The sequence below is a fragment of the Pristiophorus japonicus genome, chromosome 8, assembly GCF_044704955.1.
Source record: "Pristiophorus japonicus isolate sPriJap1 chromosome 8, sPriJap1.hap1, whole genome shotgun sequence".
NCBI classification, from domain to species: Eukaryota; Metazoa; Chordata; class Chondrichthyes; family Pristiophoridae; genus Pristiophorus; species Pristiophorus japonicus.
Window position 1 is genome coordinate 196865522 of NC_091984.1, and position 23200 is coordinate 196888721.

The 23200-nt window shown below is 42.3% G+C and overlaps 1 protein-coding gene across 4 annotated transcripts in view; it reads left to right on the forward strand.

Moving 5' to 3' along the window:
- Positions 1 to 23200, forward strand: part of rbm19 (RNA binding motif protein 19) — a 373516-nt gene that overhangs the window by 195757 nt on the left and 154559 nt on the right. For all 4 annotated transcript variants that reach the window (XM_070887715.1, XM_070887718.1, XM_070887717.1 and 1 more), the window contains exon 23: positions 2620 to 2740. In XM_070887715.1, the coding sequence (XP_070743816.1) occupies positions 2620 to 2740 (121 nt within the window). The remainder of the gene's footprint in view (positions 1 to 2619; positions 2741 to 23200) is intronic.

Sequence of the window (23200 nt, forward strand, 5' to 3'; positions counted from 1 at the left end):
TAAGGTCTCAGCCATTTCCACATTTCCCATTATTAAATCCCCCTTCTCATCTTCTAAAGGACCAACATTTACTTTAGTCACTCTTTTCCGTTTTATATATCGGTAAAAGCTTTTACTATCTGTTTTTATGTTTTGCGCAAGTTTACTTTCGTAATCTATCTTTCCTTTCTTTATTGCTTTTCGTCATTCTTTGCTGTCGTTTAAAATGTTCCCAATCTGCTAGTTTCCCACTAATCTTGGCCACCTTATACGCATTTGTTTTTAATTTGATACTCTCCTTTATTTCCTTGGTTATCCACGGCTGGTTATCCCTTCTCTTACCGCCCTTCTTTTTCACTGGAATATATTTTTGTTGAGCACTATGAAAGAGCTCCTTAAAAGTTCTTCAATTGTGCCACCGTTTAGTCTGTGTTTCCAGCCTACTTTAGCCAACTCTGCCTTCATCCCACTGTAGTCCCCTTTGTTTAAGCATTGTACGCTCGTTTGAGACACTACTTCCTCACCCTCAATCTGTATTACAAATTCAACCATACTATGATCACTCATTCCAAGAGGTTCTTTTACTCGGCGATCGTTTAATATTCCTGTCTCATTACACAGGACCAGATCTAAGATAGCTTGCTCCCTTGTAGGTTCTGTAACATACTGTTCTAAGAAACAATCCCGCATGCATTCTATGAATTCCTCCTCAAGGCTACCCCTTGTGATTTGATTTGACCAATCGATATGTAGGTTAAAATCCCCCATGATTACTGCCGTTCCTTTTTCACATGCCTCCATTATTCCCTTGATTATTGCCCGCCCCACCATGAAGTTATTATTTGGGGGCCTATAAACTATGTCCACCAGAGACTTTTTCCCCTTACTATCTCTAATCTCCACCCACAATGATTCAACATTTTGTTCATTCGAGCCAATATCGTGTCTCACAACTGCACTGATATCATCCTTTATTAACAGAGCTACCCCACCTCCTTTCCCTTCTTGTCTATCTTTCCTAATTGTCAGATATCCCTGTATGTTTAATTCCCAGTCTTGGCCACCCTGCAAACCACGTTTCTGTAATGGCCACCAAATCATACCCATTTGTAATGATTTGTGCCGTCAACTCATTTACTTTATTTCGAATGCTGCATATGTTTCGGTAGAGTGTTTTAATACTAGTTTTTAAACCATGATTTTTAGTTTTGACCCCTCCTGCAGCCCCTTTATCTTCATACATATTGTCCCTTCCTATCACCTTGTGGTTTACACTTACCCCAGTGCCCCTCTGCTCTGTTGCCTCCTGCCTTTTGCATTCTTTCTTGGGATCCTGTTCATCTGAGCCTCTCACCCACTCTAACTAGCTCAGAGCCCTCTCCTGGGTTCCGAACACTCCTTGCATTGAGGCACCGAGCTTTCATGCTTGCCTTTTTATTACACTTTGATCCTTTAGAATTTTGCTGTACAGTGGCCCTTTTTGTTTTTTGCCTTGGGTTTCTCTGCCCTCCACTTTTACTCATCTCCTTTCTGTCTTTTGCTTTTGTCTCCATTTTGTTTCCCTCTGTCTCCCTGCATTGGTTCCCATCCCCCTGCCATATTAGTTTAACTCCTCCCCAATAGCACTAGCTAACACTCCCCCTAGGACATTGGTTCCGGTCCTGCCCAGGTACAGACCGTCCGGTTTGTACTGGTCCCACCTCGCCCAGAACCGGTTCCAATGCCCCAGGAATTTGAATCCCTCCCTGCTGCACCACTGCTCAAGCCACGTATTCATCTGAGCTATCCTGCAATTCCTACTCTGACTAGCATGTGGCACTGGTAGCAATCCCGAGATTACTACTTTTGAGGTCCTATGTTTTAATTTAGCTCCTAGCTCCTTAAATTCTTCTCGTAGGACCTCATCCCTTTTTTTTTTTTACCTATATTGTTGGTACCAATGTGCACCACAACAACTGGCTGTTCACCCTCCCTTTTCAGAATGTCCTGCACCCGCTCCGAGACATCTTTGACCCTTGCACCAGGGAGACAACATACCATCCTGGAGTCTAGGTTGCGGCCGCAGAAATGCCTATCTATTCCCCTTACAATTGAATCCCCTATCACTATCGCTCTCCCACTCTTTTTCTTGCCCTCCTCTGCAGCAGAGCCAGCCACGGTGCCATGAACTTGGCTGCTGCTGCCCTCCCTGATGAGTCATCCCCCTCAACAGTACTCAAAGCGGTGTATCTTCTCGGTTTTTGTTTTAATCTTGTCTTTTTTCCTAGAGTTCTGCATTGTGTTGTCATTTTTAAGGCCACTTCCTTATGGCTCGAGCAGTTGTTTCCAATACTTCTGGTTGAATTGTCAGTGATGTGTCTCATCTCTAGTAGTGGAAAACAAATGTTTGTACTATGATCTCACCAAACCGTTCTGCTAGCACAGCTGTTTTATATGCTATGTTTACACTTAGGGAGGTTACCCAATTAGTGTAGCAATGTGTTGGATTAAATAAACACTTGGAAGTCAGCAATTTATAATTTAATTGCTGTTTACATTTACACAAACTTATTTTACAAATGATATACAACTGTAATTGACATAAATACATTTTGGTAGTAATTCAGAAGTATTCAAAGGTGTTTTCCTTCTGTTCTGCAGAAAGCCTTCAGTGCCCTTTGCCACAGCACTCACTTGTATGGTCGACGATTGGTACTGGAATGGGCAGACTCTGAAGACACAGTGGAGACATTACGCAGAAAGACAGCTGAACATTACTATGGTAAACAGACTCCAAATTGCAAATGAATACTTTAACCAATGAAATTTCAGTTTGTAATACAATGTTGAATATATAACTTTTAAACCAGTCACTCTTGAGTTACATTGCAACATTTATGGTAAATACTGAACTTGGAAGATATTTTGTCATAAATGCAGAATGTGTACACTTCATAATCAAAGCATTTTTAAAATAAACCTCTTACTCCTGACTAGAATCTTTATCCTCAATGTGGGGAAGGGAAATGAGTGAAAATTTAAAACACAGCCTAGAAAGTTTAAAGCTTTTATTTTCCTTTCAAGTCCTGGTTTGTATATTATCTTAGTAGTTATTAAGCTCCTCATCAAATTAGCTTATTGTGTGATATCTTGCACATAGCAATAGCCAAAATTTGACATTTAAACAGGATGAACTGAGCCTGCAACAAATGATTGATCACATTTAAATTCAAAGTTAATGTGATTGTTTTCAAAGTTCTGTTCCAACCACTTGTCATGGAATCTTTTGCTTCCCTTGTATTTACTTCTTGATGTGATTGGCATCTGCCTCTCTCAAATCTGGTGTGAATCATGTCAAATGCACATCTAATATCCTCAACAATCCAAATCATTGCAATTATTTTTAAGCTGTATGTTATCAGTGATTTTTATTTGCTCACTGTATAATATTTACAAAAGTCTCATTGCTTTTATTAGCCTGTAATTTATTTTCCTGTTACTGTGTTATGAGAAATCAAAGGAGATCAATACTTGATATCCCCCACCCTTTGTCTTGTATATGCTTTCCATTAGCAGTTTCTCTATGTACACAGATATAAAAGGGGTCAGAGGGTCTAGTAAGGAGGAGGAACTAAGGGAAATCCTTATTAGACAGGAAATTGTGTTGGGGAAATTGATGGGATTGAAGGCCAATAAATCCCCAGGGCCTGATGGACTGCATCCCAGAGTACTTAAGGAGGTGGCCTTGGAAATAGCGGATGCATTGACAGTCATTTTCCAACATTCCATAAACTCTGGATCAGTTCCTATCGAGTGGAGGGTAGCCAATGTAACCCCACTTTTTAAAAAAAGGAGCGAGAGAGAAAACAGGGAATTATAGACTGACCTCAGTAGTGGGTAAAATGATGGAATCAATTATTAAGGATGTCATAGCAGCGCATTTGGAAAGAGGTGACATGATAGGTCCAAGTCAGCACGAATTTGTGAAAGGGAAATCATGCTTGACAAATCTTCTGGAATTTTTTGAGGATGTTTCCAGTAGAGTGGACAAGGGAGAACCAGTTGATGTGGTATATTTGGACTTTCAGAAGGCTTTCGACAAGGCCCCACACAAGAGATTAATGTGCAAAGTTAAAGCACATGGGATTGGGGGTAGTGTGCTGACATGGATTAAGAACTAGTTGTCAGACAGGAAGCAAAGAGTAGGAGTAAATGGGTACATTTCAGAATGGCAGGCAGTGACTAGTGGAGTACCGCAAGGTTCTGTGCTGGGGCCTCAGCTGTTTACACTGTACATTAATGATTTTGATGAGGGGATTAAATTTGCAGATGATACTAAGTTGGGTGGCAGTGTGAGCTGCGAGGAGGATGCTGTGAGGCTGCAGAGTGACTTGGATAGGTTAAGTGAGTGGGCAAATGCATGGCAGGTGAAGTATAATGTGAATAAATGTGAGGTTATCCACTTTGGTGGTAAAAACAGAGAGACAGACTATTATCTGAATGGTGACAGATTAGGAAAAGGGGAGGTGCAACGAGACCTGGGTGTCATGGTACATCAGTCATTGAAGGTTGGCATGCAGGTACCGCAGGCAGTTAAGAAAGCAAATGGCATGTTGGCCTTCATAGCGAGGGGATGAGAGTACAGGTGCAGGGAGGTGTTGCTACAGTTGTACAGCGCCTTGGTGAGGCCACACCTAGAGTATTGTGTACAGTTTTGTTCTCCTAACTTGAGGAAGGACATTCTTGCTATTGAGGGAGTGCAGCGAAGGTTCACCAGACTGATTCCTGGGATGGTGGGACTGACCTATCAAGAAAGACTGGATCAACTGGGGTTGTATTCACTGGAGTTCAGAAGAATGAGAGGGGACCTCATAGAAACGTTTAAAATTCTGATGGGTTTAGACAGGTTGGATGCAGGAAGAATATTCCCAATGTTGGGGAAGTCCAGAACCAGGGGTCACAGTCGAAGGATAAGGGGTAAGCCATTTAGGACCGAGATGAGGAGAAACTTCTTCACCCAGAGAGTGGTGAACCTGTGGAATTCTCTACCACAGAAAGTAGTTGAGGCCAATTCACTAAATATATTCAAAAGGGAGTTAGATGAAGTCCTTACTACTAGGGGGATCAAGGGGTATGGCGAGAAAGCAGGAAGGGGGTACCGAAGTTGCATGTTCAGCCATGAACTCATTGAATGGTGATTCAGGCTAGAAGGGCCGAATGGCCTACTCCTGCACCTATTTTTCTATGTTTCTATGACACCCAACTTTACCTCACCTCCCGGACTCTCCAGCTGTGTAACATTAAGACCAAAATGAGCTGGCATTTTCTCCATCTTAATTTTGACATTTAAAGTTATCTTCTTTGTCTCATCCTCCACCTGCATGCTTCTGACTTTGACTCCATCAGTCTCATTTGCTGCCACCTCAGGCTAAGTCTGGACATGTGGAACCTCAATGTACTAATTGATCTTAGAGCCAAGACCACTTTCTTCCAGCTCCACAACAATGTTAACCTCTGCTCATATATCTCCCTGCTACTACTGAAACATGCATCCAAGGCTTTATTGCTTTGAGGTTTGATTTCTCCAATGCTCTCCTAGCCAGCATTTACCCTACACAGTTGCAACTCATTCAAAATGACATGGTCCATGTTCTCGCATGCACATAGTTGCACACTCCCAACACCCCTTTCTTTTACAAGTTTCATTTGTTTTCTCTACCCCAGAAAATTGACTTCAAGATCCTTTCTTTGTTTGCAATTCCCGCCCCCCCCCCCTCCATAGTTCCTCCTCCTTCAGCCATACATCCCTAAATGTGTCCTATTCCAGCACCATGGTTGCTTTCTCAGCCATTATATCCCAGCCCTCCAGAACACCCTCCATAAATCCTTTTGCATTGCCACTTTCCTCCTTACTTTAAAAAAAATCTTAAGATCCTTCTCTTCAATAATTACCATCCACAATTTTTTTTACCTCCTGCTCAGCATACATTGTATTATCTCTGCTCTATAGAGCAGGTTTCTTTACATGAACACTATAGAAATGGGAATGTTGAAATCTGATATGCACAGAGCGTTAGCATGTTGTTTAGGCTTTCATCAATCTGGACATCTATTTGTTTTCTTTGGAGACCAAACATTAGGGAAACTCATTACGAAGCAGAGATTAACAAACTGGGCTGTGTTTACTTCTCATGAAGGTAGGATTTTTGAGGAAAGTTGGAGCTTGCGTGCAGTGGTCATTTATTGGACCATTATGCATAGGGTTCCTCTAGAAGTGCTCAGCATGGCATCTAACTTGACTGGTCTTCGTGTTTTATTGAAATATTACATGGGATATACAACACAGAAAACAGGCCATTCAGCCCAACCAGTCCATGCCAGCGTTTATGCTCCACTTGAGCCTCCTCCCATCTTACCTCACCTAACTCTATCAGCATAACTCTCTATTCTCTTCTCCCTCATATGCTTGTCTAGCCTCCTGTTAAATGCATCTGTACTATTCGCTTCAACCACTCCCTGTGGTAGCGAGTTCCACGTTCTCACCACTCTTTGGGTTCAGAAGTTGCTTCTGAGTTCCCTATTGGATTTCTTGGTGACGATCTTATATTGATGGCCTCTAGTTCTGCTCTTCCCCACAAGTGGAAGCATTCTCTCTGTATTCACTCTCATCAAAACCTTTCATAATTTTTAAGTTCAGTTGAAAATTCAGTATGCCCAGCAGGCCTTGTGCTGTAAATCTTCAGATTACTCTTGGGTTTTAGTACTAATGTTATATATTTGCTGATTGTATGAATTTATTAGAATGAATGGGAAGCAATGGTAAAATACATTACCATAATTATAGTCTTCCTCATTCCTTGCGTTCAGCTCCCACATACAAAACGCTGGCTCATTCAAGACTGGATCTCAGACAAGCAGTTTGACAGCACAGACTTACTGGAGGAGTTACCAGAGGTGTTGGAGAGATCGAGCTGGGTGTTATCAGCGGAAAATATACTGTGTCTAGATAATTTCGCCATGGAACAACATATAGATGAGGAAGAGGAGGGGGCCATAGATGGATCCTTGGGGACTCCAAAGATAATCGGGTGGGAAGAAAAGCCATTAGTGTAAGTGTTCAGGCTATGCTTGGATGTATGAGTGGAACCAAGCAAGGGCAGTCCCTCCAGGCTGGATAACTGAGTTCATTTTTGGAGGATGATGTGGTTGACTGTCAAAGGCTGCAAAACAGTTAAGGAAGGAGAGGAGGAATGATGCAGCATGGTCATAATCACAGAGAATGTCTTTCGTGACCTTGATTAGGGCCATTTTGCAGTAATGAGAAGATCATTAACCCAAATGGAGAGGTGGGCAAGTGACAATATGTTCAAGCATTTTGGAGAAGAAAAGAAGGTTGGAGATGGGGTGGTACCTGTTAGGGGAGTAACTATAGGTTGGAGTGGAATGCCCCAGAAATCAGTGATGGGACACCTTCTGTTTAATTTACATACATCAACAATTTGGATTCAAAAATTCAATACAAATGTTCTGATACAGAACTCGTGGACAGCCGTGTGTGAGGCATTTGCTAATCTACAAAATGAGCCAAACAAGATCTCTAAAGTGGATAGAACAGTCCCAGCTGAAATTACTTAGATAATTTTAAGGGCTGCACATTTGCAGTAAAAAAAAAAATGGGCGGCATGTCACCCTGAATGTGCAAAGCCAGCTACGGATGAAGTTGAAAGAAATCTCAACAAGTGCGTAGACTTGGCAATTAGTGACCAGTTACTGTGGAGCAGCAAGCTGACTTATATTGCTAAAATAAGTCATAGGATGTCATGAAATTGTACAGTGGTCAGACCACATCTTCAATGTTGTGTACAGATTGGTCACTGAGGCACAAGAGACATTCAAGCCGTGTAGGCAGTGTAGAGAGGAGCCACAAGATGGATCTGTAGAGTTAAAGGATTAAGTTATGATGAAAGACTGAAGATACATAAGCTGTTCGGCCCAAAAGGAGGGAGACTTGTAAAAGTAAATGAAGTAGTGCACTTTGCATTTTGAGTAAATCCGAGTATTGCACGGTAAATCTTGACCATAAGAGAAGGTGGATCTTTAAACAAGATAAAGTTTACATTTAAGATTAATGTCAGGAAGTTTTTTGTCACGCAAAGTGATCAACACTGAATGGTAGGATAGTGGAGACAAAAAATCTTGGAGTCATTTGATGGACAATTATCTGCTGTAATGTGGGGAACTAGATGGAACAGCTTTATCTTGTGATAGCAGATTCCATTTGCATGATTCTTGGTGATATATGGAAATTATGCTGATCAAAATAACATTTCACAATTCTAAACTTGTTTTGGTTAAACTCTTGTATTTTTCTTTTACCCTTTATGTATTACATAACAATATTGATTCAAGCCTTTCAGGCTTCAGACTCCAGGGAATCAGATGCTTGCCAGGTGGAAACTTCCTCAAGACAGAGCTAAATTACTATTGACTTGTTCTCGTGGTGTGCTGCCAACATTTCAGTCCTTTGCTGCCAACAGGCATCTGCAGTCTCCTGCCAGGTGTAATCTGGAAATGATTGCGGAGGCTGCTTTGCTAGCAGCATTGATCAAAGCATTAGCATCAGAATTTTATACAACAGGCACTGAAAAGTAAGTGGGAATGGGAGGAAGAAAGTTAGAAATGCAAGAGATTAGAAAGTTTACATATTTGCTTAGTTCAAAAATTAAAATATAATTCCTTCTTTGTAATATATTAATCACTGTTTTTAACAATGTGAATTGCAACATAACTTATTTCCATTTGCACCCATATAATGCAATTCCCCAAAGCTGTACTTTTAACACAGATGCAAAGAGTTTATGGTTTGAGGTTTTCAGAAAAAGGATCTAATAAATGATGCTGTAGGTAAAGTGTATTGCGAATTGAGAATTAGTAACACATTTTCAATGGCATCCAGCTGTAAAATATTAAAAGTCTGAGTATAGTGATGAGTCCTTGGCGACAACATCTGAAAACATGGCGTCAGTTTCCACATGTATGCTGATGACACCCAGCTCTACCTCACCACCACTTCTCTCGACCTCCTCATAGTCTCTAAATTGTCAGACTGCTTGTCCTACATCCAGTACTGGATGAGCAGAAACTTTCTCCAATTAAATATTGGGAAGACTGAAGCCATTGTCTTTGGTCCCCGTCACAAACTGCGTTCCCTAGCCACAAACTACATCCCTCTCCCGAGCATCTGTCTGAGGCTGAACCTGGATGTTCGCAGCCTTGGTGTCCTATTTGATCATGAAATGAGCTTCCGGCCACATATCTGCGGCATAACTAAAACCGCCTATTTCACCTCCGTAACGTTGCCTGTCTCTGCCCCTTTCTCAGCTCATCTGCTGCTGAAACCCTCATCCATGCCTTTGTTACCTCTAGACTTGACTACTCCAACGCACTCCTGGCTGGCCTCCCACATTCTACCCTGCGTAAACTTGAGGTCATCCACAACTGGGCAGCCCGTGTCCTAACTCGCACCAAGTCCTTCTCACCCATCACCCATCACCCCTGTGCTTGCTGACCTACATTAGCTCCCGGTTAAGCAACGACTCAATTTCAAAATTCTCATCCTTGTTTACAGATCCCTCCACGGCCTCGCCCCTCCCTATCTCTGTAATCTCCTTCAGCCTTACCGACCGCCCCCGCACCCCCCCCCCCCCTCAAAATATCTGCGCTCCTCAACTTCTGCCCTCTTGAGCATCCCTGATGAAACTGCTCAACTATTGGTGGCCGTGCATGCAGCTGCCTAGGCGCTAAGCTCTGGAACTCCCTCCCAAACCTCTCTACCTCTCTTTCCTCCTTTAAGCCTCTCCTTAAAACCTACTTCTTTGCCCAAGCTTTTGATCATCTGCCGTAATTTCTTCTTGTGCAGCTCGGTATCAATTTTTTTTGTCTTGTAACACTCCTATGAAGTGCCCTGGGATGTTTTACTATGTTAATGGCACTATATAAATACTTGTTGTTGTTGTAGGACAATTCCTGTCAGACATTATCTGTTCCTTATACTTATCTCTGGGTTCCCCAGCTTTGGCTTCATGTTAAGTAGCACTGTTGTCCACTTCCATCCTGCCATCTCTCCTCTTCAGTCTTGGAGTACCAGCTAAAAGTTTCATTGCTCTCGTTTCCCTCTTGCCAGATTTTAAGTAGCAAAAACATTCCCAGATTAATGAGAAGTTACTCTTTTTAAATTTCTGAGGGGGTGGATGGGGTTGTGGCTGGGCAGGAATTCATGAACATTCTCTTCACACTTTTCCCCCAAAATGCTACTAGCACTCAGGTGTGCTCACAACACTACCATAAAATGAGGTTATCCACTTTGGTAGGAAGAATAAAAAAGCAAATTATTATTTAAATGGAGAGAGACTTCAAAATGCTGCGGTACAGCGGGATCTGTATATGAAACACAAAAAGTTAGTATGCAGGTGCTGCAAGTATCTAGAAATGCAAATGGAATGTTGGCCTTTATTGCAAGGGGGATGGAATATAAAAGTAGGGAAGTCTTGCTATAACTGTACAGGGCGTTGTTGAGACCACACTTGGAATATCGTGTACAGTTTTGGTCTCCTTATTTAAGGAGGGATATACTTGCATTGGACATAATTCAGAGAAGGTTCACTAGGTTGATTCCTGAGGTGAAGGGATTGTCTTATGAAGAAAGGTTGAGCAGTTTGGGCCTATACACATTGGAGTTTAGAAGAATTAGAGGTGATCTTGTTGAAACAGTTAAGATTCTGAGGGGGCTTGACAGAGTAGATGCTGAGAGGATGTTTCCCCTCATGGGGGAATCTCGAACTAGGGGGCATAGTTTCAGAATAAGGGGTCCCATTTAAAACAGAGATGAGGAGGAATTTCTTTTCTGAGGGTCGTGAGGAGGCTAGGTCATTGAATATATTTAAGGTGGAGGTAGACAGATTTTTGAACTATAGGGGAGTCGAGGGTTATGGGGAGCAGACAGGAAAGTGGAGTTGAGGCCAAGATCAGATCAGCTATGTTATTGAATGGTGGAGCAGGCTCGAGGGGCTCCAATGGCCTACTCCTGCCCCTATTTCTTATGTTCTTATCCCAGAACTCCCACCCTAATAGTTCCACACCCTACCCTCCATTTACCCTCCAAAACACCTCTGCCCAGTTGTGCAAGACCTTTAATCCCCGCGGCCAGAATTATGCACTGTGCAACCTTTGTATGTGCATTTTTAAAAAGAGATGAGACTTAAAATCAGTACATACAAGAAAAAACATACAGTTACTGATTTAAAGTTTCCACAAAATTCTGGGCATAATCACTAAATTTGAACTTGAAAATACTTTTAACACTCAATGTTGTCAATACACAATTTCACATGTTGAGTCACCATAAATCAGGGTCGTCTCAACTGTCGAACCCTCACTGAGATCATTTTCCAACCTTTCCACCTTCCCTCCATCCCCACGGCTGAAATACTTTTCCAATTCCTTCACTCACCCACTGAGGCAATTTCAAGCCCTCCCCTCTCCTTTCCATTCCTATTTAGCCCCTATCCCATTCCCTCCTTTTCATATGGCTTGGTCTAATTATCAACCACTCTCTTACCACTGCTTGACCTGAACATAACACTTGGTCTTGAGATCGACTCGTAATATAAAATTGAAGTATATAAAAAAAAAAAGGACTTTATACTGGGGGCTGAATTATGTGTCTGCAACCTGATCTAATTATCCCTGCTCTCTAACCTCACTTCATCGAAAGACTACACTTGGCCTTGATTCCTCATAATACATTAAATCTCTGTTGCAAACTTTGTATTTGTCACACTTTATTGATTAACTTGAAATAATTGCCAGTGAGCAACCATTAGGATCCTTTGAAACCCAATCTTGAATGAGCAGTAAGGAGGACCTACCAAAATAAATTAAAAAGGAAAAGATAAAAGTTGAATGCTTGAAGATTAGTACACTCTAAGGGCCCAAATTTGGCCAGGAGTTGCTCCGTTTCTTTTGGAGCAACTTGATTTTTCTGGAGTATCTTAAAAATTCCCATTCTGCACATTTAATTTGCGCCAGTGAGTTAGTTAGGATTTTTTTAAAGTTTTTTTTTCAAAAGGGGGCGTTACCAGCCACCTACGCCTGCTTTGGCCATTTAAGCCAGTTTGGACAACTAATAGTTGCTCCAAACTCACTTAGGCCAGCGTATGTGGCCACTTGTGGCCCACACAGAAAACCTTTGTAGAGAGTTAAGAAATCAGCGCAGGTAAGTACATTTAAAGCACCAAGCACTAAACAAAGCACAAAAATAAACATTCAATAACAAATAAAAAATACAAGGAAGCTGAGAGGAACTGCACCGAGCACCAAGTCTTACAAAGCACTAAACAAAGCACAAAAAGTAATAAGCAATTAATTAACAAATCAAAAATAGAAGGAACCCTGCACCTAAAGCACCAAGACCAAAGTAATAAGCAATCAATCAATCAGTAACAAATAAAAAATAGAAATCCTAAAACATGGCCCAGGAAGGCAGTGGGCCGCCGATGAGGGACACCATTCGGCCAGGGATAGGGGCGGTGTGCTTCGACCCCTCCCACACAGCCTGCAGCACACTCTCAGATTATGGGGACGCACTCTAGCGCACATGTGCCAAGGACCCGGCACTGTTTTCAGCGCTGGAACCTGGCTCCGCCCCCGAATCCAGTGGCCACGCTACGCCACCATCGAGAAGAGACTGGGGAGCGGCCAAGCTCGGCCCGAAGATTTTTGGAGCACTTCGAGGTGGACAAAAGCGGCGCACCTCTGGTGAGTGCGCCAGAAATCTGTACTGGCCAAATTCTACCCCAATGAAAGGTTCACTTAATTTCCACCTAATGGGTAGGCGGAATAGCAGGCAGATTAACCCTCACATTGGATACTCCAATTTGTGCTTCTGTTGTGTGAAGCTCAGCACTGGTTGTGCTACATGCAGTGTTGAAAAACTCACCAATATAAACATAACTCCCCCAGCGCGCACATATAAAAATATTGGAATAATTTTATTTTACTTGTATGAAAAAAAACTACGTACATATTTACCCCAAAATTATATTTTATTAATGTATTTAACAAGGAAGACACAAAAATCAGTAGTGGTAATCTTCAAATGAGGTAAAATTTATATTGGATATTTCAAAAAAAAGAGGCTGTGTGAGAGAGAATGAGAAAATAAATGCTGTTTTGATTATACACTTGTTGCAGCTTTGCCTTTGTGTTCCATAAATATCAAAGTGTTGGTGTGAGATAGACAGACCGGGTCTCGGCGAGAGCGACTTAATGTTAATAGTTCAGTTTTCAAGATAACATCAGTTATTATTCATCTTTATTTTGCTGACTGTTAGAAAAGGTCGTTGCTAATTCTTTATATTTCACTGCTCTATACCCTAACCTACCTATTATACACTGCTTCTCAAAGGGAGTCTTGGCAACATCCATATTGAGATTAATAAGTCTTTGTCTTGGTCAAAGGCTGGGTCATTGAATATATTTAATGTGGAGATAGATTTTTGAGCGATAAGGGAGTGAAGGGTTATGAGGAGTGGGCAAGAAAGTAGAGCTGAGCCCAAGATCAGATCAGCCATGATCTTATTCAATGGCAGAGCAGGCTCGAGGGGCCAAATGGCCTACTCCTGCTCCTGTTTCTTATGTTATTATTATCTCTGTCCCCTTCCATGTTTAATATATATTTTTGGTTCTTGGGAGTCTGAAGAATTGTCATGTTTTCTCTTTGTAGCTTAACCTTAAGTTTTTGCACCTCTCGCATTAAATGAGAATCTATGTGAGTGCAAATGTATATGGTCCATGGGAAGGTTTAGAGTTAGTAAGTCCAATCAAATTGTTTCCTTTCCATGTTTATATTAACATTGGGATGCAAATGTTAATTGAGGACATGTTTTTTTTGTGAAATCGGTTATGTTTTTGATATCACTCCAATATTTGCTTGTATGTTAGGAATTAGATTATTCAGTGTTGCATGTACTTGCATGATACACCTGCATCATAACACATATGATGCAGTGGTATCTTTATTGATCTTGACAGATGTTTCGTCAGATCTACTCTTCACATGCCCTTAATTAGCAGGTTTTTCACTAATATATACTTGCAGTTTCCAAGACAGTGAGGCTCTAATCCTAGCGAGACTTTTGGGAGTGCTGAGTAAAAAGTATAATGACCCTGGATGCATACTCGAGCACTTCCTATAAAGATACATTATACCTTTATTGCAGCCATACTTTTTTAAAGTATATGTGTGTGTCTCTATGTGTATGCTTGTATATTTTGATGTGCATGTGTGTGTGTATGTTTGTGTGTGTGTGTATATGCCTGTATATAATATTTGCATTTATATAGTGTCTTATCACATCAGAACATCTCAGTGCTTCACACTATGAATTACTTGTGAGGTTCAGTGAGTGTTATGTATACAGGGTACAACTATAGTAGATTGAAAATGCTTTCCAGCTGCAAGATACTTACAATACTGGCTGCCAGTAACTCTGATTCTGAAAACTGGAGTAATAGTAAGTTTCAAGTATCTCTTTTGAATACTATTTGGGACAGATAAGGTGTTCTGTATGTGCTGATTGACAGAGAAGAACAGATGATCTTGGGATCCAGTCATATTTTTACTAAACGTGTGATTCAGGTACTGATATGTTAAATGCAAGTAATCAATGTGATGAGAATGCTGATCCAGACAGAGTCATCTGTTCTAGTGCAGGCTTTGCAAAGCTGTTCGAACCACACGTACTGAAAGCAAGCTAGGTTAGAATTGTAGGTGAATGAGAGTAATTCCTTTGTTAGCATCCATTATACCATGTACTTTACAACCAAAATTTCTGCCAATGTTTTTCTTCACCATTACTCATTCTACATCTTTCTTTTGGATAGCCAGTCAGTATGACCTTAAACTCACTTGTTTTCTCTCTTTCCCCCTCCCCTGCCACCACCACCACCACCAACAAAGAAATGTAAAGAACGCAATCACAATGTTCTTTATTGGACTGAGTGTTTTTATTCATCGGGAAATGTGAGCATCCAAAGCCTCTGGTGCAGAACACAGTGAAAGCTGAAAGAGAAGAAGAGGTAATTCAGGAAGTAGTGACAAATGTAAGTTTTTAAATCATGTAGGTTATAGATGAGGACTGAGGAATTACACAATCACCTGGAGAGTACGATGGTAGCTGTTGCCCATGGAACCATAGCTCATCATAAATCCCAACCTTCTGAAGAGAAGGGAGTGGTTTGGAAAATAAAATATGCATGTCCTGTTAAAATTGAGGCTAGTATTTCGACAACTTTGCGTCCGGGTTTTCCCGCGATTTGACTCTCCGTGGCGAAAACCTGTTCGGTGGGATCTTCAGGGTACCTTTTTGCGGTGGCGCTTCCATGTACCGCCATATAACATCGCAAATTGTATTTGCCATCGATTTTTGACTCTCGGGACCTGTATGCTGCGCCCACAATACCGACCAGCAGCGACTTGCAAAAAAGGTAAGTTAAAGTTTTTATTTTTTAATTCTTTTTCAGCGATTTAGTAGATAAGGGTTTTGTTGGTTTTTTTTTTTTTTGTTGCAATTTTTCTTTTGTTGTTTTCCCCCCTCCCAAGGTGCCTCTCGCAGCGCTATCGGCCCAGGACTAAAGTTGCCAAAATTCGCGGTTTGCACTGTGAATCCTCGTGCAACGCCGATTTTTACTTTTTAAAGGTCGAAAAGCGGACCTAAAAACGGTAGTGTAGCGAAAACAGTAATTTTGGCGTAAAACTATCGAAATTCTAGCCCATAGTTTGTATGTATTTTTTCTTAGTCGCATGTAGATTTCCCATACAAAATAATGATCCATAGCACCAAAGTAGTTTGACTACAAATTAAGGTACTGAAGAATGGGAGGAAAGAGAAGCACTTTACTCTTAATACAGATGTAGTTTTGTACCTTGTGCTTTTGGCAGAGCAGATTCGATGCACTTGTACATAGAAACATAGAAACTCATAGAAACTTCTAAGATTCTGATAGGACTGGACAGGTTAGATGCGAGAAGATTGTTCCCGATGTTGGGGAAGTCCAGAACCAAGGGACATAGTCTTACGATAAGCGGTAGACCATTTAGGACTGAGATGAGGAAAAACTTCTTCACTGAGAGTTGGTAACCTATGGAATTCCCTGCCGAAGAGAGTTGTTGATGCCAGTTCATTGGATATATTCAAGAGGAAGTTAGATATGGCCCTTTATGACTAAGGGGATCAAGGGGTATGGAGAAAAAGCAGGAAAGGGGTACTGAGGGAATGATCAGCCATGATCTTATTGAATGGCGGTGCAGGCTCGAAGGACCGAATGGCCGACTCCCGCACCTATTTTCTATGGGCCCAAGTTTCGGGCCACGCCTAGAACGGCGCAGCCCCAACCTGGACACCCGTTTTTCGCGCCACAAAGTGCGCCTAAAAAAAATTTACCTCTTCTCCGGCTCCCTGCAGGCCCTCTGGAGCTGGGCGCAGCGCAGCACGAGCTGTGGGGGGGCGGAGCCAGGTCTCTGCGCTGAAAACAATGCCGGGACCTCCGCACATGCGCTACAGTGGACGTGCATGTGCAGTAGCTCCAGGCGCCCAAAACTGTGTGGGAGCGGCCCGAAGCGCACAGCCCCTAGCCCTGGCTGAATGGCCTCACTGGGGCTGCGTGGATAAGGCTGCCTCCCATACCCAGCTCCTGCTTCCTCCCAACCGGGACCCGACCCAACTTGACACCAACACCCCCACGCAACCCGACCTCCGCTTCCCCCGCTCCCGACCACCCCCCCTCCTCCGCCCCGATCTCCGCTCCCAACCCCGACCTCCACTCCCGAACCACCCCCCGACCTCCGATCCCGACCCTGACCTCCGCTCCCGAACTCCTCCCCCTCCCCCCCCCCCCCAGCGCTGCACCTCGTGGTCCGCCCGCCGCCATCTTTTTCTTCAGCGCCTCACCTCGTGGTTTGGGCGCCATCTTTCTTCCATCCACGATGTCAACTGCTGTGATCACCACCTCCCCGGGTTCCGCCACCGAAGCTGGGAGGTCACCTCTAGGTCCGATTTTCTTCCTCCGAGTCCTGCCACCGGAGCCTGGAAGGTGCGTTCGGGTCGTCACAGTGGGATTATCTCCACGCAGTTGTGCTGAGTGGTCTGTGCCTCCGGTGCTGTGCTGGCCTGCTCTCTGGTGCCGGATCCAATCTCAGGTCGGGGTTTGCTTTGCCTCTGAGCGCGGGGGACGTCGATCGCTGGAGGGATGAAATCTTCCCAGCTCCAATGGATCTTCTCCATCCACCTTCTTCCGAGTTACGTTGGTCCATCGCCTGCAACAATCCACAGGGGCAACTTGTGCACCGTGCCGTCATGGAGTACCTTTACATCCGCACTACCAACGACTGGGATAAGTTCATTGGTGTAGGTGCGCAGCTTTGCTTAAACCGGGACCAACCTGGGTCATTCAGCCTGATTGTCCCATAGCCTCTCAAAGGCTTCTTGATTCATTACTGACTGGCTCGTCCCCGTGTCCACTTCCATGAGGACTGGAACGCCATTTATCTCAACTTCCATCCTCAACGGAGATAGTTCGGTGGTGCAGGTAAACGTGCTATATACCTCATCATGGGGCTAAGCTGCCTCTCTGACTTTCGCTTCATAATCCGCGCTGGATTCACGGCCATCTGCAGACTCTTCATCAACACAGTGAGTCATATTTCTTTTACACATTCATTGGAGGTGGCCCTTTGTGCTGCAGTCTTTACATACATAATCTTTAAAACAGCACTGGTGAGCCCTGTGATTCCCGCCGCAGCGCCAGCATGGTGCTACTCGATTAGCCCCCCTCAGCGGACTCTGAGTTAAGGGACTCGGCGGGGGCCTGTTCTCTCTCCCCTGAGAAGATTCACATTCTACAGTTCAGCCTCTAAAAGGCACCACTCTGTGCCCAGTACTTGCCAGGTTTGAGTCCTGAGGATGAGTCATCCGCCGAGAGCCGCAGGTCGAGGTCATGAATGCTTGACTCACGGAGATGGCCTTCTGCAGTGTAACTGTATCTGCAGATAGTTTATGAAGAAGGCCCTCCTGACCAATTCCGATGACAAAGATATCCCGCAACACTTCGGTGAGATGGTCGCAGAAATCACACGGTGCCGCCAGCCTCCTGAGGTCTGCAGCGTATTTTGCGATTTCCTGGCCTTCGGGCTGTTGGTGGGTACAAAACCGGTATCTGGCTGTGAGGATGCTCTCTTTGGGTTTGAGTTGTTCTTGGATTGGCATTACAAGCTCCTCGTATGTCTTGGTCGTTGACTTCGCTGGTGCCAGCAAGTCCCTGACAAGGCCATGGACAGTGGGCCCACAATTGGTTAGCAGGATAGCTCTGCTTTCATCAGCCAATGTGGCCGGATTGTCACCTGCCAGGTCATTTGCTGTGAAGAAATGGTCGTGCCTCTTCCCAATCATCACCATCGGCGAACTGCTGCATCGTACCAAGGTTAGCCATTTTCGCGTGAAGGTCGTAATCTCAATGCCAATTGTTACGTCTTCAGATTTTCTAATAATGGCTCCACGGGACAATGTGTTGTGCTTGAACTGTAGTGACCTTAGTCCATTTAATGTAACTCCAGAGTGAGGATTACACATGGTGGCCTGCCTTTTATACTAGGCCTGGCACACCTGTACAGGTAAACTACAAGCCTCCCACTGCAGTGCCCTCTGGTAGCACACCTTGTAATAGTACAAGCAGTAACCACGTAGGAAAATTAGCTCGTCCTCATACTTTCTATTTAGATGGCCTTTAAAATGGATTTCGATTCCGTGGCTTTTGTTTAACTTGAGGCCTGTTTTCATAAAACTTGTTTTTTTGTCTATCAACGTATTGGGAGGGGGTGAATAATTGGCACAAAACTAAACTTCAGAAGGACAGTTAAAGCTTTGAGAAAGGGAAATACAAGTCTGTACAAATGTTGCATAACCTCCATTCATTTCTGGAAAATAGACTGCTGATATATTGGGCTCAACTTTCCCCAGAGCCTTTTTTTGGCGTACTTGAAGAGTTACACCCGTTTTTTTTTTTAAGACCCAAGTACACCCCAAAAAATGTTCTAAGTTTCCCCGTTTGATTTCTTCATTTTGGCACAGCCTAACCTGTCCTTTAGTTTTTGGGGTGGAGCCTTGATCTGTGCCAAAAAGATCGGATTGCCACAGTAACCAATGACAATGCAGGCTAAGGCTGGAAAGTGACACTTGCAGCTCAGCTCGCGACCTGCACAAGCACATTAAAATACATTGCTGCATCCTCACAAACACATTAAAATACATTGCAGCAACGTACCTCCATAAATTATTAGTCGCCTTCACCTCCTCCGCCCCCCCCCCCTTTCCTCTCTTGATGTCGGTGCCGATTCCTGCTCCTATCAAAGGCCAAAGGGCCTCCCGATCCCATTCATCAGCTCCTAGCCCTGGCCGAGTGGCTTGCCGGTCTGCTCCCCCCGCTGCTAACCTTGGCCGAGTAGCTTGCTGGTCGACTCCCCTGTCCGCACCCTAGACTTGGCTAAACGGCCTCCCGGTCCGCTCCCCCACCCCTAGCCCAGGCCGAATGGCCTCCTCCCTCCCGGTCTCCGCACCTAACTATACCCAAAAGACTCCCCCGCCCCTTACCCCCTTCTTGCCTCTCCTGCTGCTGCTGTCTGGGCATTTGCTGCACTTACCTGTGCCGATTTCCTTAACTCGCCAGAGGGTTTTTCTACAGAGGCCACATACGCTGGCCTAAGAAGAACTGGAGTAACTCTCAGCTGGCCAAACTTGCCTAGATGGCCAAAATTGGCGCGGGTGGCAGGTTACGCCCCCTTTAGCTGAAAGAAAACGTACCCAAAAAAATCATAACTAACTGAGTTACGCTGAATCAAATTAATCCGGGAAACTTTTTTTAACAGGCCAAAAAAAGCGGCCTGTGCCAAAATAAACAGCGCAAATCACTGGGGGAAAATTGAGCCCATTGACTTAAAGACACAATCCAGGGATTTCAGCGCCTTTGGCAGCCATGTAATCAGACAGTTGCAGTTTTTTGAATACACAACTTTTTAAAATTCCTTCAAAAATGATCAAGTGGCAGCTATTTATTTTCTGAACAAAAATTCTGTTTGATGTGTATTCCTCAGGCGAATTGTTCTGATTTTATTCATCGCTACTTTCCACTGTTGCAGTGCAAGTGATAAACCTGCCTGATAAGTGCTGTAAGTGAGCGTGATTCTCATGGCAAACAGTAGTGAAGCAGTACTGCAGCTACTTCCAGTTATTTATAGACATGCATTCAAATATTGCTGTGGCATGGACAGTGTTTCGGTTTAGTCACCTGAAATATTTGCAAGTGAATCTTTATTAAATAGCCTATGATTAATATACATGGTAATGCTCGGAAGCATGACCTTTCTTGGTGACAAGTCACAGAGTGGCTTGCCTTGTGTCTGCCTGCTTTGAAATGTTCATGGAGTCTTATTGCATGACATTGACCTTCTGTAACATTCAGTGCAGTTCTGCATTTTTAGGATTGCTTTCTTTGCAAAATAAAATTTTATTAACGAAGAACATAACCAGAATGGAAGCAGTGTATGCGGCATTATAAGACTTGATTAAGTTTATATTTTTTTAGCATCAATTGATGAAATATTTGTGCTGTCATTCAGCACCGATTCAGAGCTTTGTAGTTGTGATATTTAAAAATGGTAAAATTTCTATATATATTTAAGTTACAATTACGAACCTTTCAACAGCATGCCATAAGTGCCCAGAGCATCAACATATAAGACAATTATTTTATATTCATTAATTTTAAAATTAAAACGCTATAATTTTTGCACCTTTTTTCTCCCCTTGGTGTTTTCACCTGGAAAAATGAAGCTCCATTCCTTGCTTATTAGTATTTTGCAATTCACAGTACCCTGACCAGAGAGAAATGAGTTCTCACTAGGTTATTTTGCCAACAGCAAATCTGATGCACTGTTGATCTGATGATGTGTATTTCTTTCATCTGGAGAACTGTATTAACAGCAACATTTGATGAGGCCTCAAACGGAGAAAATAAAATACGTTGCCCGCAGGGTTTCAATTGCTTTTTAGTTACAGCCATGTAATCTGAAATACTGTGAAACATGAAACATTTTAATATTGTTTTTACTCATTTTATAAGCAGTAGCACTTCCAAATGGTAAAATTGTGTCAATAACTTATTTATTTATGACTTGTATTTATTCAGGGACAGTGAGGTTATTTTCAATGATTTAATTATTAAATAAAGGAGAAGATACAGTATAGTGGGTATTCAGATTAATTATCCTGTTGTTTGGCAGATGTAACTTGAATGTGAAGAATAGCAAAATAGTTCAAAAGATGTGTAATGGAAAAACTGCAGGCACGAAAAAGTTAAGGATAAATGGCTTGAAATTTTGCAAAAGCCCCAAAATAGAGATTTTTTAAATGAACAACAAACACCTTTAATGTAGGAAAATCATTTTATGTATTTGCATAATTTTTTTCCAAAACAAAGTGCTACTTTACAGTCAATTATAACCATATTTAAGATAGTAAGTTATTTTATGTATCCTTTCATGGTTCTAACTACCAAACACATTTAATGCTGTGCATGTTCTTTACACTTCTGTGTAGATAATTTCCAAAGCACAGTTACAATAGCTACTAGTATTGATTCAGGAATTATTGCTGGTAGTATTTTAAATCTTCCAACACCTTCAATCATTTAAACGTTTGCAAAATAGTTTTTTGTGATCTGGCAATGCAATCATAAATAAAATTCCATTTCCATTGGGAATGTTCCTATCTAACAATAATACCCCTCCTGATTTTCTTTCTGGCACCTGGAGGAAAGAATTGAGTTTTAATTTCCAGCATTTTCTTTGCTTGTTCTATTCAGAACAATGAATTGCCAAATGATTTATTTCTCCCGCCTCCGCACATGCCTTCCCTCCTCCGCGCCCCCCCCCCCCCGCAAAGTTTAATTTGGTATGCCAGAAACAGTTGATGACCTGGGATCAACATATGAATGCTATCACACAAGCAACCACACAATATATGCTGGAAGGAGCTGCAAAATTAGAGGTAATCTTCATGCTGTTACGTAAGGGCATGGAATTAACATTATTACTTTTGGAAAATGGAGAAGTAAAGAACCTTACATGCATTTTATCTGTGAGATTAATTTGTGAGATCAAGCAATCACTATCCAGTGAACTGATATTTCAGTCTGATTGAAAATGACTGTTATTTTTGTTGAGGCTAATATTTGCTTCGAGTGTTTCAAAGTAACGAAAAAGGATACACTTTTACATAGATGGAATTTAGTTTTTATTCTCTTAGCACCATTTAGTTATTTCCCTTAATTAGCAAAGTTGCATCAGTTTAACTATAAATAGAGGTGTAGGTATAGATTCCCCTAGTCACCTTCATGCTTTCTTATTTATTATTACAGTATAAGTGGGCAGTCCAAGGGCATAGCACAATATATGGTGACACTTGTTCTGTTACTCAGCAATGTTTCAGTAATGTTCAAGGCATTCCCTGAAAGTAACACCCTCTGTAAACTAAACACGGGTACTTTCTTGTAATTTTGAACCTTAGACAGTAGCTACCCATTGTAACATTGTATAACCAGTTTTTTTGTTACTAACAACTACTTCACCTGTGACGTTCAATCATCTTAAAAAGATAAACGTCTCAAACAAGAAAAGTCCTTTAGGCCCATTAAGCCCACATGATCTAGAATCCATGAAATCACCTGACCTCATACTTTACACACGTTTAAGCTCCTTTCTCTACCTTTCTTAGCAACAAAAATCAGTTATTTCTGGTTACAACCTTCTCTACCCCTTCTCAACAAATATCCAGTCCAACTTTTTAAGCGTTGCACTTTAGGCAGCACTAAGCATGGAGGTAACTTAAGGAAAAATAACTTGTATATAATATAACCTGATGGATGGTAAAGTGTGGGATGATCTTTGGTTTTGTGCTTGAATGTGCAGTTGTAGATTTTCCACTCTTGAGCTTGCACATATCTGCAATTCATGAATGGATGTCCCATTATGTCAAATTTAACAATCTAAATAAATTAGCAGCAACAATTCTTCCATAGCCATATAATTCTTTAGCTGGAATCATATGGGATATTGGCCGCAGTATGTCCACAA